The 12,883-nt window shown below is 51.0% G+C and overlaps 2 protein-coding genes across 4 annotated transcripts in view; one reads left to right on the top strand and one right to left on the bottom strand.

Moving 5' to 3' along the window:
- DPYSL3 (dihydropyrimidinase like 3) overlaps positions 1 to 2,472 on the top strand; it is a 41,575-nt gene extending 39,103 nt beyond the window's left edge. For both annotated transcript variants that reach the window (XM_075103050.1, XM_075103051.1), the window contains exons 12-14: positions 477 to 656; positions 1,170 to 1,332; positions 1,771 to 2,472. In XM_075103050.1, the coding sequence (XP_074959151.1) occupies positions 477 to 656; positions 1,170 to 1,332; positions 1,771 to 1,859 (432 nt within the window). In that variant the 3' untranslated portion in view covers positions 1,860 to 2,472. The remainder of the gene's footprint in view (positions 1 to 476; positions 657 to 1,169; positions 1,333 to 1,770) is intronic.
- A 2,993-nt stretch (positions 2,473 to 5,465) lies between these two features.
- STK32A (serine/threonine kinase 32A) overlaps positions 5,466 to 12,883 on the bottom strand; it is a 35,570-nt gene continuing 28,152 nt past the window's right edge. Inside the window, exons 9-13 of one of the 2 annotated variants that reach the window (XM_075103047.1) lie at positions 11,278 to 11,394; positions 8,772 to 8,897; positions 7,605 to 7,733; positions 7,187 to 7,251; positions 5,466 to 6,827 (exon numbers count right to left, since the gene is read on the bottom strand). In XM_075103047.1, coding sequence (XP_074959148.1) covers positions 6,737 to 6,827; positions 7,187 to 7,251; positions 7,605 to 7,733; positions 8,772 to 8,897; positions 11,278 to 11,394 — 528 coding nt within the window. In that variant the 3' untranslated portion in view covers positions 5,466 to 6,736. The remainder of the gene's footprint in view (positions 6,828 to 7,186; positions 7,252 to 7,604; positions 7,734 to 8,771; positions 8,898 to 11,277; positions 11,395 to 12,883) is intronic. The other variant, XM_075103048.1, reaches the window with a different exon arrangement.

Below are 12,883 nucleotides of genomic sequence, written 5' to 3'. Positions count from 1 at the left end.
AGGCTCTGGGCGATGCCAGCTGTGGCTGGGGTAGGATGTCTGTGAGTCCCGGGCTCTGCACATGGGGCTTTTTTTACCCTGCTGTGTTGCTCTTCTCCTGAGCCTGGCACACACAGGTGTAAGGACACGCATTTTTCCTTAGCTGGATTCCTCTTCCAGGTACAATTTTTTCTTGGCTTTGCCAGCATGCTTTGTTCATGCCTTATCTCAAGCCTAGGTCCTGCCTTCCTCTGTTGTTGGAGGCCTTGCTCACACTGAGCTCTGAAACAGCAGGTCCTGGATCATGTTGGGAGCTCTGGTGGGTTCTTAGTGTGATGGATTGGTGAACTGAAGGAGGTCTCTGGGGTGGGCAAGGCTATTCCAGCTGTCCTCTCCCTGCATTGGTGACTTCAGCAGCGAGGTGTGAGGGCTAAACATCCCTGAATGGGAGGGCAGTGCTCATGTCCCTCCTGACCATCATCCCCTGATGGCTGCAGGTGGCTGAATACAACATCTTTGAAGGGATGGAGCTACGTGGGGCCCCGCTGGTTGTCATATGCCAGGGGAAGATCATGCTGGAGGATGGCAACCTGCATGTGACCCAGGGGACTGGACGCTTCTTGCCCTGCAGCCCTTTCCCTGACTATGTCTACAAGCGCATCAAAGCCAGGAGGAAGGTGAGGAGATGGGGATGCCAGGAGAAATAGTTGGGACACCGTTAGCCCTAATTGCCCCTTTCCCTAACAACTGATTGGTTTTCCTCTGCTGTTCTCGCTGGACCCTGGAAACAGTGCTGCAAGCTGGTGTATTTTGTACTTGCAGCTGGGATAATTAAGGCTTGGGTAGAGAGCTTTGACCTTAGTGTTGATGGTGTGCCACCACTGGAGGCAGATGCTCCCTAGGCAAAATGGCCTTCCCCTTCCCGAGGGATTGCCTGTAGCACCAGGCTCTGCACACTTTGCAGGGTGGGAGGGAAGGGAGGCCCTCGGACAGGGGGTGAGTAGTGGGGCTGCGCCAGGCCTCAACGCTGCAGGGAAGTCTCGGGCATGGAGGACAAGGGGCACAGGGCTGGCAGTGTGAATTGCCTCTGTAGTGGGACTGGGGAGCCAAGGATCACCGGAGCAGGAGGCTGCCGTGGCGGGATGCTCCCTGGGAGCAAAGTGTCACTGTCCTCTTCTCTCTGGCGACAGGTGGCAGAGATGCATGCCGTGCCCCGGGGCATGTATGATGGACCCGTGTTTGACCTGACCACCACACCCAAGGGGGGCACCCCTGCAGGGTCAACCAGGGGGTCCCCCACGCGGCAGACACCCCCCGTCAGGAACCTCCATCAGTCTGGATTCAGCCTGTCAGGTGAACACACGCGGCGGCTGGGCTGGGAGAGTGCCGAGCCACTGCCCGTGCTGTCGCAGCCTCTGTCCTGGGGCGGGGGGCAGCTGGCTGACGGCAAGCTGAGCACAAGAGTGGAGCATGGCAGGGCAAGACCCTCTGTTTCCCTTAAAGGATGTGGCTGGAGCTGGGTCTCCACTCTGCTGCACCTTACGTAAGAAACAAGGCAGACTGGCCGTGAAGGTGTTGGCACAGCATCAGACCCTGCTCTTGCTGCGTGGGTCTGTTCATGGCACTGCTGCTCTCGGGGTCATTACTGGAGTTGGAGAGGGAGCAGATGCTGTAGATAGCCTCGGGAGGCCCTTCAGCAAAACCCCAAGCTGCCCGACTGCTCAGTCCTGTGAAGAAAATGCTCTTAAGTTCACTTTCCCCTTCCCTTTGTGCATTCTTGTCCTCTCCCAGGTACCCAGATTGATGAAGGCGTTCGCTCAGCAAGCAAGCGCATCGTCGCACCCCCGGGAGGACGCTCCAACATAACCTCCCTGAGTTAAATGTCCCTGCCAAGAAGGAAACAAAATCCCTGTTCAGTGAAGGAAGAAAAATGGTACATTGGTGTTTAAGAAGGAAAAGAAAATAAACCTGTTCTGAAGAATCAATAAGCCTCAAGCCTTATGTTTCACAAATGCTACTTGCTACCTAGCTTTAAAGATATTGCTTCATTTTGTTTTATGCATAGCCTTAAAATTCTGTTGTTGTTGTTGTGGGTTCAGTCGGATTGTGTTTTTACTCTTCCTTTCTGTATGCATGCCGCTCAGACAGGTCGCTCGGTTCAGTGTGTTATTCGTGTTGAACGCGTGTGGGATGCTGCAGTGCAGGACAGCGGGAACGACCCAGCATGGGCGAACTGGCCGGGCAGGTGAAGCGGTGGGACCGGCCAGAGGTGAGGTGTGGGACGGGGCGGGCAGGCTCACGGGAGCTGATAGGGGTAGGTGGGTCTGTGTCATGTTCATGTCCTTCGTCTCCACCCAACACTCATCGGGCGTTTCATCGCAAGGCCCATGGGGGAGCCCGAATCATCTCTGTAACAGCTGTCACAGCACCTCGTGTAAGGAGTTTTACTACTTTGTACACTTTATTAAAAAAAAAAGTTGTTCCTTCAAACAACTTATGTTGCTGGTTGGCTTTTTTTCTTCCTCGGGCTGCTGCTGGGCAGGGGTGGTGCAAAGCTGTGCCCCACAGGCAAGCTGGGCAGCGGGGCTCCGGCACGGGCTCTGGGCTATGCTTAAGCTGGAGGAGCCAAGCACAGGGACAGGCTGTCAGATGCTGTAGGGGTCGGGGTGTTTGTGTAGCTTCTCGGGCAAAAGCAAAGGTATTGGCAGAACAGCGTGTTACAAGTATTTGTAAAAGCCTGTGCAGTTTGTCCGTCTGGTCTCTGGCTGCAGCCCGACCTGGCCGCGACAGGCTGTTAATGCCTGGCAAGAGCTGTGCCTGTCATCGGTGTGGTGACAGAGACCAGCTCCACAGGGCACTGCCCGAGTGTGGTGTTCGGGTCTTCCCAGCTGGGGCTGGCTTGGAGGCTGTTTTCTGTGGGCACCCGTGAGTTAATGCTCCCCTTCTATCAAGCAGTGTTTATCAAACTCAGCGTCACAGCCTTCTAAAGCTTGCAAAGCATGCAAAAAAAAACTCTTGATCGTTTAAGTATTACAAAAATTGTCAATTTAGGCTGTGCTAAATAAATACACTCTTTTTTTTTCCTTCCTTAAGTATTTGACCTTGAAATATTTATTTTTACATGCCTGCAATTCAGACAGGACAAGTTGTCTGTTCAGCAGTCCTTAAGGGGTCAGGCCAGAGTAGTTGTGCCCAGGGCCGGGGAAGGCTGTTCATACTCAGAAGTTTTGTGGAGGTCTGCTATCAAGTAATTAAAGATTTTTCCCTGTTGCCTGGTAGTGATTAAGCTGAGACTGTTCCTCTGTTTACAGAGGAACAGGGGAAAGAAGACATGGTTTTAGAAGTCTTTGGGGAATTTTTAGAGATTCAAGTTCTTACCATTTAAGTTCTCTGTGTTTTTTGTTTTTTTTTTTCAGTCAGCCAGTACAACGGTATTTATGCAGCAACAGATTTTTTCCCCAGTACGAAGCAGGACTCATGTCCTTTTCTGGGGCCCCAGACAAACATTTGTAGTGTATGAACCTCTCCACCACCCACCCCAGAGCAAGGTGGCTGTAGCTGTGCGCTGGGTGGGGGACAGGTACAACTGTTGGCACAGTCCCTCTCGACTGTGCCTGGCCCCAGGCCCCCCCACCCCTGGTGCAGGACTGGGCAAAGAACAGGATCAATGGAAAAGGCTGCAGGTGCTCTGGCTGGCCTCCCTGGGAATGACAAGTCTGAAGGCAGAGAGACATGGGGACCCTGGCCCAGCTCAGCAGTCTTATTGCTAGAAAGCAGGGATGGCTGGGCAAGGGGAGGGCAAGAACACAGTGATACTAATTTGGGTGTGCTGTGACTTAGCAGAAGGTGGCTTTCCCACTGCAATGACCCCCTTTGAGCCCTTCAATAAACACTTACTGGTGAACTAATTCCATTCCAGCTTTGCAGCTCCCTGGACTGAAGAGTCACACTCTCCCGGTTGGTTGTTTCCACAGTAGCAGCATACAGCGATGCTGCTGCCCCCCAGCCCTGCACACACGCACTGTGCTGCAACTATGCCAGGAGCCTGACCTGCGCAAACAAGACCAGGCTGTTGGGCACAGCGTGTGGAAGAAGGTGGTGGTACGGCCGCGCATCAGAGCGCGTGCCTGCAGGGCACTTGCCAGCTGTGCAGAGGACACCTGGGCACGCTGCGCAGTGAGTGCTGCAGCCCTCGCCCCGAGCTGGCTTCCCCTTACCCTGGCACCTTCGTGTGATGGCAGCAAAGAAACTGCTACAATCATCTAAAACTGGGGGGCTGCTTATCTTTATTGTACAGAGGTGATGGCACATACTGCCGTGGCACCGTGTCAGGAAGAGGCTGCCCTGTGCAAGCCAGGGCAGGCCCGTTTGCATCCAGGGGGGTGCTTGTATTGCTATGCCAGCATCCTCCCTGTACCCTACCTGTTAACAACAGGATCAGGAGCCACAACTGCATTTGGTGCCACTCATGTCTCTGTTAGAAATTACTTTAAAAAAAAAAGCTGGAGGGGTGAAAGCAGTGCAGAAGCTGTCCCATGGGCAGAAGCTGGTGGGGTGGAGGCACAGCAGCAAACACCAGAGCCCTCTTAGCACAGAGGGAGCAGAGTGGGGGCTCCCCCAGCATCGTCCACCCCAAACCAGGCTGCCCAGAGAATCCATCCCCCAGAGGTGGTGGGAGAAGGCCTGGATGGGACCCTGTACAGCCCCACTGTGACCATGCTGGACTGCCCTCCTCAACCTTTCTGCATCCCCTGAGACACCGCCAGTATGGAGGGGAGAGGCACCCATCTAACGCGCTCTGCGGGAAGGCTCAGGAGCTGGTCTGAGCAGGGGAAGGCGTAGCTCCCATGCCCCGGCAGTAAACTGGTTCATACAGTGCGGTCATACACAAGCTAGGGAGCAGCCAGCAGTGGGACACCCCACCACCACCACTGCAGGGGGGACCTGAAAGTGGAAGCCACCTAACTAAAGCTTATTTTCAGGCATGACCTGTGACTGAACTGCTCAGTGCTGGGATGCCCGCTACATGCCCCTGCAGAGGTGGAACGGGCCGCCAAGGTGTTCTGGTCAGATGCGCAACCCCAGCCCTGGGTTCAGGCGTGCTCAGGGGGACGGAGGTGCTTCTCTCCCAGCAGCCAGAGGGATGGGCGCGTGCCTGTGCACATGCATGAACCACACAGTTCCCAAAGCAAGCCAGAGAGCCATCTCCAGCTCAATGAGAAGGGGATTATTTAGGTGTCAGTCTATCAGAAGCAGCTGTGATGACCACTGGGAAATCTACTGCACATGCTCTGCAGCAGTAACGGACCAAATCCACAGCTCCATAGGCAGTGGGTGTCTGAAGGTCTTCAGCTAGGAGAAAAACAATTTAAACTGAGAGGTCAGTAAACTCCTAGTGGGCTCTAGGCAGTGGGAACCCCAATTCTGCTTTGCTATGCAAGTGATCGCATAAGTAACAGTGACTTTCGATCATCTGGGAAGGCGCCTTTCATTTGCTGTTAGTTTTATTCAGATTTTTTTTTTAATTTGATTAGATTTAGCCAGAGAGAGACAAGAAGGCACAGGAGATAAAAAGAACACCTTTGGGTAAACAGGAGGCAAACACTTCATCACGCATTGATTACATTGCTGAGAATAGGAAAAATGTCAAATAAGGAGGTGAAACTTCAGGTCTGCCAAAGCATTTACGTAATAACATCATTCCCAGCATTACCGTAATAGAAATGCTTTGGCCAATCTCAGTCTTGGCAAAGACTGCTTCAGGTGTACAGCTGTTCCTGCAAAGAGCAGGTGCTTAACTCATGCATGATTTCAATGGTAGAGCGATTAAAGGTGCACATTCAGATTTATCTCTGGTGTTGGAAGCCAAACCCCACCAGATTCAGTGCGTTACAGCAGTTCATTGTGATAGTGAATGCGTATTTCAGGGTGGCCTGGTAAAGCATCTGGATGCCAGTTATTTGCCAGCGCCTGCTTGTTACTTCTTCATTTCCAGATCTGTCTGCATTGTCTGCCCAGCCAGCCCTGCGCTGTGAGACACAGGCACAGAAAGCAGCACTGAGAGAGGAGGAAACCTTTGCCGCCCTCTCCCAGCTAAGGAAGGCGAGCATTGCCACTGCTAGCCCTCCGTGCCTGCGCTCACGGGATGCTCGCAGAGGCGGCTGTAAGCAAAGGCCACCTTTGTCTCTTATGGGCTGGTGGAGACCCGGCAGCTGAGAGCAGCCTCTTCCAGCTGGAGCCGTCGGCCGTGAGCCCAGGCAGGAGTGCTGACAGCCACAGAGCCTGGCCCCACCGAGCTGCTGGGGACCCACCGCCGAGATGGATACTAGTGATGACACCTCTGCAAACAACGCACGCTCAACTCTTTGGTTATGCTGCCAGCAGGTGCCTGGCAGGCAGCACCAAGGCCTGAGACGCTGCCTGGCCAAGCCAAACGGGTCAATACTGCGTCTCATCCATTTTCACATGGGCACGTTCCTGCCATGAAGAAAGGCAAAATAATAGGATCTGAGTCTGTCTGACTGTGGCAAATTGCAGAGGCAGCACCCACAGCCTCTCCCCCCACGCCCAGGATCCGCCGGCTCCGGTGTGGAAGGCAGAGGGAGTGGGTGCTCCAGCTCCCGCCCGGCCGTCCTGCCCCGGGCTAGCGGCCGTGTCCCAGGGCCGCGGACGGGTCCGATGGCCCAACGTCATGAAGGTGTGCGGGTGAGTGTGCGCCGGCCCCCTGCGCAAAGCTCCAGCAGGGGCTGTGCTGCTCTCAGGGGCTGTTGTTCCCGGTGCCCTCCTTGTACGTGACTCTGCTTTTTGCCAGTGTCACGGACTGGATGTCGTTGTGGTGGTGTCTCACCCTTAGGGAAAGAAAGGAACAGCTGAGCTGTGAGGGAAAGCCCAGGCAGTGCCAAGGCCCACACAGCGGTAAGGCTGCCTGGGAGCATCCCAATCGCCTGCACGAGCCCCTGCAGCCCTGAGCCCCCCGCAGCTAACAGTCTGCCTGCACAAATGGGGCAATTAATGCAGGCCGTGTCTGTGGGCCCATCCTCAGGAGAAATGCCACATCAGTCCCCGGCAGGTGACAGATCACCCAGCCTCGTCAGTAAGCTCCTAAACCCCCATCTGCAGCATTTGCCAAGATGGCCCAAAACCCAAGTCTGCCAATCGCTTTGCCAAGGGTCAGCGTCTCGCATGTGGCCTCTGTATCAGTACTTACTTTTCTCTGTTGAAAACAATGAAGTCCCTCTGGAGCATCTCTAGGTGCTTTTGAAGATGGCAGGCCTTTCACATTCGAATAGAAAAATAAAGAGATGAGGAATAAATTCACAGCTGACACAGAAAGACATTACAAGGACAATCTCAAGGAGCTACAGAGAGATCTTTAGGTACAGAGCATCTTTAGCACTGCAGGGGGGTGAATGGCTTTAAGACCCTCCTCTCATATAAAACCAGTGCGTATGCATGCTGCCTTCCACCAAAGGGAGGATGCAGAAGAGTCTTGGGAATAAAGTTGGTCACAAGGGGGAAAAAAGACCTATCTAAACAGTTTGCTGTGGTCTTGCTAGACGGCAGTCTGCTTTCCTGGAAAATGAGAAGAGTTCCTGGACCACATGCTTGTACCTGCTTGCTCTCACCTGGGAGGTATTGCTTTTGCTGGTGTCTTTATCCTTCTTAGCCAAGCGTTTCTTTTTCTTGTGAAGAGGTTTGGACTCTAGGATCATTTCTTCCAGTTCAAAGGTTGGGTCACAGTTCAGTCTGCCTTTCTGGAGGAGAGAGGGAGGTGGCCTTAAATGACCAGAGCCTGTCTTGAAGAGTATTTCATAAATTGGACTGCATCTGGGAGCTGAATTTTGTAAAAAATAAACTAATTACAACTGCGCACATAGCCAGAACACCTGCTGTACTTCTTACATATTTTATCAGTTCCCTCAGCTAGGGGACATTGTCGAGGTGTGGCAATTGCTCTTTTTTGCGCTCACTGCTCCTACTCAGCCCTTTGGCTGCTTCAAAGTGACACTGAGGACAAGGGCTGTGTGTCTCGGCTGGGCTGTGCCTCTGCTGGTAGGAGCGCAGCAGCCTGCAAAATGGGTTTTAAAGCAATATATGTAAACCCACCACAGAGAAAACCACTAACAGAGGGGGGAAATACATACAATTAGCAAATATTCATAGTTTAGCCCAACTTTTGTTTGGCTGAAAAACAGTTGGAGTAACACTGCACACAACAGTCCTTGAATTATTTTCCATAAGGGTTATGTTACTTCTGTGTTGCTAATCCAGTTAAAAAAGGCTCAGAAACACTAAACTGCTGTATTTGTTATTTTACTATGAACAATGGGCTTGTTAGGGAGAATCAGTATGGGAAGAAACAACTATCATAAAATGGTGGGTGAGCTTGAGGCTGCTGCTGAGCCCATGTCTGTGTGCTGGGTTTTGCGTTTGAAGAGCATGTCCTGCGCAGGGCTGCTAAGAACGCCGGTTCAGCGCAGGATGGCTCACAAGCACTGTCAGTGTGTTTTTCACCTAGCACGCCATGGACAGTCCGGAGTGTGTAAGACCAGTTCTGCATCCAGAAATTCTGGGAGTATTGTAAACTGAGCAGATCAATTCTGGGGCGCCCTGACGTTGTAGTCATCCTCATTACTCTTTATTACACCCACAGGAAAGTGAAAATTTTGGCCTTGTCTCCCTTTTCCCCTGTACCTTATGACATCTGATGCTCTTGTGGACATTTGCAAGGGCAGGCTGCAGCGTCTAATGCTTGGGCACATGGAGAACCTTTTAAATTAAAACTGCCTTACCGTGGGAATGAATTCTGGCATTATCCTTTTCTGGAGAACAGCATCCCAGTTCACATCTGACAGATATGGAAAGTCCTGGATATGTTTCAGCTGAGAAAAACGCTTCTCAGGGTTCGGCTCCAGCAACTGCAGCGAGAGTTAAATGGAAGAGGTGAGATGAGACCTCCTGAGACGCAAAATCAGACATTAGGTATATACAGACGTGCCTGTGGCACAGTGACACCAGGTAACAGCCAGGGCAGGGAAACAACTGTCAGACTTTTGCGTGTGCATCTCTCAGTAGCTGCTTTTTGAGCAGGAGCTGGTTTTGCCCAGGGGGACTGTCGGGGAGCCGGGGAACCACTGAGGGCAGGCGGTTACAGAGGCCCTGGGGCTGGAGCTCCGGGACAGCTTCGCCCGTCATTGCTAAGTGCGAGGCCGAGGCAGGTTTCCAGTTTGGGCTGGACCTGGGGTCAGCTGTGCCGGGAGCAGTCGCCGGGGTCACCGCAGCCGCTGGGGACACCGCAGCCGCTGTCTCCATCACTGGGGCTCAGCGAGGTGACCCAGGGACCTGGCGCCGACACCCACCACCCCACTCCCGCCCCGCGCCACCCGCCGTGCTCGTGGTCCAACGCGCTGTGGTCCGGGGCTGGGGACACGCTGCATGAACACCGGTGCTTCCAGCGGCTGCCTGCCTCCTGTCACTCTGGCTCAGATTCCCTTCACCAGTGTGCGCCAGGGGCTTGCAATCTTTAACTCGATTCCCATTTTTATTAAGAACTTTTATCCCTGTGTTAGGAGCAGGCGTTGAGGTGGCAGTGACATTAGACAATTTGTCCAAGGATAAAAATAATCCTTTGTTTCAGAATGGGGCGTTAAACTCATGCCTTTGTGGTCCCAGTTTAATACCATATCAGTAAAACACCCCTTGTTTCTCACCTTAGTAGTGGAATATTCATAGATATATTTTCAGTGTGAAATAAAGGCTTCACACTGCTTGTTTTCAGCGTATTTTTTAACATTGCTGTAGGAATTCCTTGTGTGGAAGGAAATGACTGAGGTTTATCTCTGAAGTTCAAGGATTCGACATTGCATAAACCCCTGCCAGCACACCCTCTGAAAATCTAGCAGGCAATCCAGACACTCCAAACCCTCCGGGAAGGGGTGGATAAGGCGAGCCCCTCAGCCCCCGTTTCATGCTGGCGTGCGGCGGGGTGTGGGCAGCGAGGGCTGCGCAGCGCGTGTGGTACAGAGCCATCCCTCACGATGCCGTGCCTTCTGCGGAGCTCTGTGCTCCAGGCCTAACACGGCTCTGCCACGAACCGTCGTTTGCCTTGAACGTTAAAAAACACAGCCATTCACAGGGGATGTTTGAGCCAGGACAGAACCACAGTTGGCCTCATATCTGACTGTTAAACCAGATGCAAAGGGGCACTTGGAAATCTAAATAATTGTGACACTGCGTTATTTTTTCACAGGGGAGCCTATATGGCTTGCAGCACGCTGCTGTCCAGGGACAAACTTCCAACATAACAACACAGGACATCTGCAGTAAATATCCCTATATTACTGTCAGGCTTAATGAAATATTAGCCCCATTTAATTTTAAGCAAATGGAGATATTCTTCAATTTGCTCCTTGGAAAATATGCCATGATTCTGCCTCAGCAAAGAATTGATGCCTCATTTTCATTAAAAAGTTTGAGAGTATTTCATTAGAGACAACAAAATGGAACAAAAAACGGACGAAAAATACATTAAGTACTACTTTATTGCCTACCACTTATTTGAAAACTAGAGAACTATTCACATACTTTCCAAAATTTGCAGCTATTGCTGTTATGCAGGTTCAGTATTTCAGCTTTGCTGCCGCCGTATGCAGTGGCTGACACTGTCAAGCAATAAGTTTGTTTACTGAAGATATGGCTTCACTTCAAACATGATTTCAGCTTCAAAATGATTCCAGTAATGATTCTGAAGCAATTTTGATTACAGCTTTATTAAAAAATAATTACAGTGGTGCATAAACCACATGGCATCAAAGTATTTCAATAGTATCAGCACTTCTTGCAAAGCTTTTCATTACTGGGAAAAATGTTTTTTAAAAATTTTTAAAAATTGCTTTTTGGGGGGGCCAAATTTATTGACACATACATTAATATCTACCTCTAAGTTATGTCATTCCAGAGAGACAAGGTTACAGGAGAAACTCTGGAAGCAGAGGCTGCACATGTCCTTAGAAGAGATGCACTAGAAGCAGCCACGCTTGCCAGCACAAACCTCATCCCCGCAAGGCCAGGATGCAGTACTGCTGGCTGTTCATTACATTAGTGCGGCTACAGCAGTAAAAGCTGGATATTTATCGCACGGTGCCATCCGAAGGTCACTAACACTGGGTCTGGACACAATTTGCAATGACTCCCCACAAGTTACTGCAAAGGCCACACAGCCTGATGGAAGGACTCAGCCGGCGCCCAGGCACAACACATCCCAGCCCCTAAGCCACCCGCTTCCAGGGCTGCCCTCACCTTTTTGATTAGTGACACCATGTCTGTGGACCAAGCAGCAGGGTACATCACTGTGGCCGTCTTGAACAAGTGAGCGATTTCATTTGTAGAAGTGTTGGAGCGAATATGGTACGGCCTCTGTGAAAAATGCCACAAGGAAAGCATTTTAATTTATCTTTTTTTCAGACTCCTTGGGAAAGCTTTTTAGAGTAAAGAAGCTCCAAACGAAGCCTCTTTGTACACTCCCCAAGCCTCCCATTGAAAGTCTCTCCCTGTGTGATCGTAGCTCAGTTGAAATAAAGAGAATAATAATGTCAGCAAGAACGACGATAATGACTACATATTTAAACATAGTGACAGATAGGAGGTAAACCCCAAAACTTAGAGTCATTAGCCAGCTTGCGTTGGCTTGGCCTTTTCAATATTTGCATCTTCAAGGGCTATCAAAAAGGACTTTTATATATATGGTGCTGTGGTTAGAGCATTCCCAACATTCCCAAATGTGCCACTGTTCAGGTCTTCACTCATAGAATAGACTCATAGAGTCATTAAGGTGGAAAAGCCCTCTGGGATCATCAAGTCCAACCGCCAACCCAACACTTCCATGTCTCCGAAACCATGCCCTGAAGTGACACGTCTACGTGTCTTAAATACCTCCAGGGATGGCGACTCCCCTACCTCTCTGGGCAGCCTGTGCCGATGTTGGCAATGACACAAGTAAAAAAGGAGCAGGATTTCTCCCACCTATAAAATCAGCTGAAAAAATAATGTCCCGGGAAGGGTTGCGAGACCTGGCTGTGACATCAGTCTGCAGGATGACCCATCCCATCGGTGACCAGTGCCACAGCAAAGGGGCGACTGAGCCACCTCTGAGGAGCGCGTGGGCGCACACGGCCGCAGGAGCGGAGCCAGGGTGCCCCAGCGCCAGCTGAGCGCCGGGGAACGTGCTCTGAAATGACGGGCAACGTCCAGCTGGCGTCACCGTGCAGGTAAGGTCACCTCCACATTTAACTCCCAACTACGACGACACTACTGCCTTATCCTGAAAGAGCATTTATGATGGTAGAGGGTTTCCATTTTAGGTAGATTTTTGAGTCCCACATTTTTACAGGGGGGTGAGGGTGTTAAACTACATTTTAAAAATAGTATCTATAAATTGTGAGATCAAATCAGATGCATTGTGCTTAATATCTATGGACACTAGATGGACCTCAAGGTCTCCCTTCACTTCCCCCAGGTGGTAACCACCACTGGTGCCACCACCTTAGTCACGCCTGTGCCATCAGGTTTGAACACCTAACAGCACTTCTATTCCCATCTTTGGAACTAGTGCCATCGAGTCAAAAGTCACCGTGATGACCACTCCTGCAAGTCATTTAACATTACAAATGGAAAACTCAAATACTATATCAATATGTTTACAGGGGGCACATGGCTTCAGTTACCCAACAGGACAGCCAACCATGTCCCCTTAATGTGTACTAACTTGATCACTCACAATTTGAAATAAATTCATTTGAAACTCTGTTCTTTAAAATGAATTTTTCTAGGCATTCTGTGAAGATTGATGATAGAGTTTCTTAAAAATGTGTTTTGCGTACTCGTACTGAAAGAAGTTTCCTAGCCT

The sequence above is a fragment of the Phalacrocorax aristotelis genome, chromosome 8 (genome assembly GCF_949628215.1).
Source record: "Phalacrocorax aristotelis chromosome 8, bGulAri2.1, whole genome shotgun sequence".
Taxonomy (NCBI): Eukaryota; Metazoa; Chordata; class Aves; order Suliformes; family Phalacrocoracidae; genus Phalacrocorax; species Phalacrocorax aristotelis.
The sequence above is the reverse complement of the archived record's forward strand: the minus strand, read 5'-3'. Positions and strand labels throughout refer to the sequence as shown.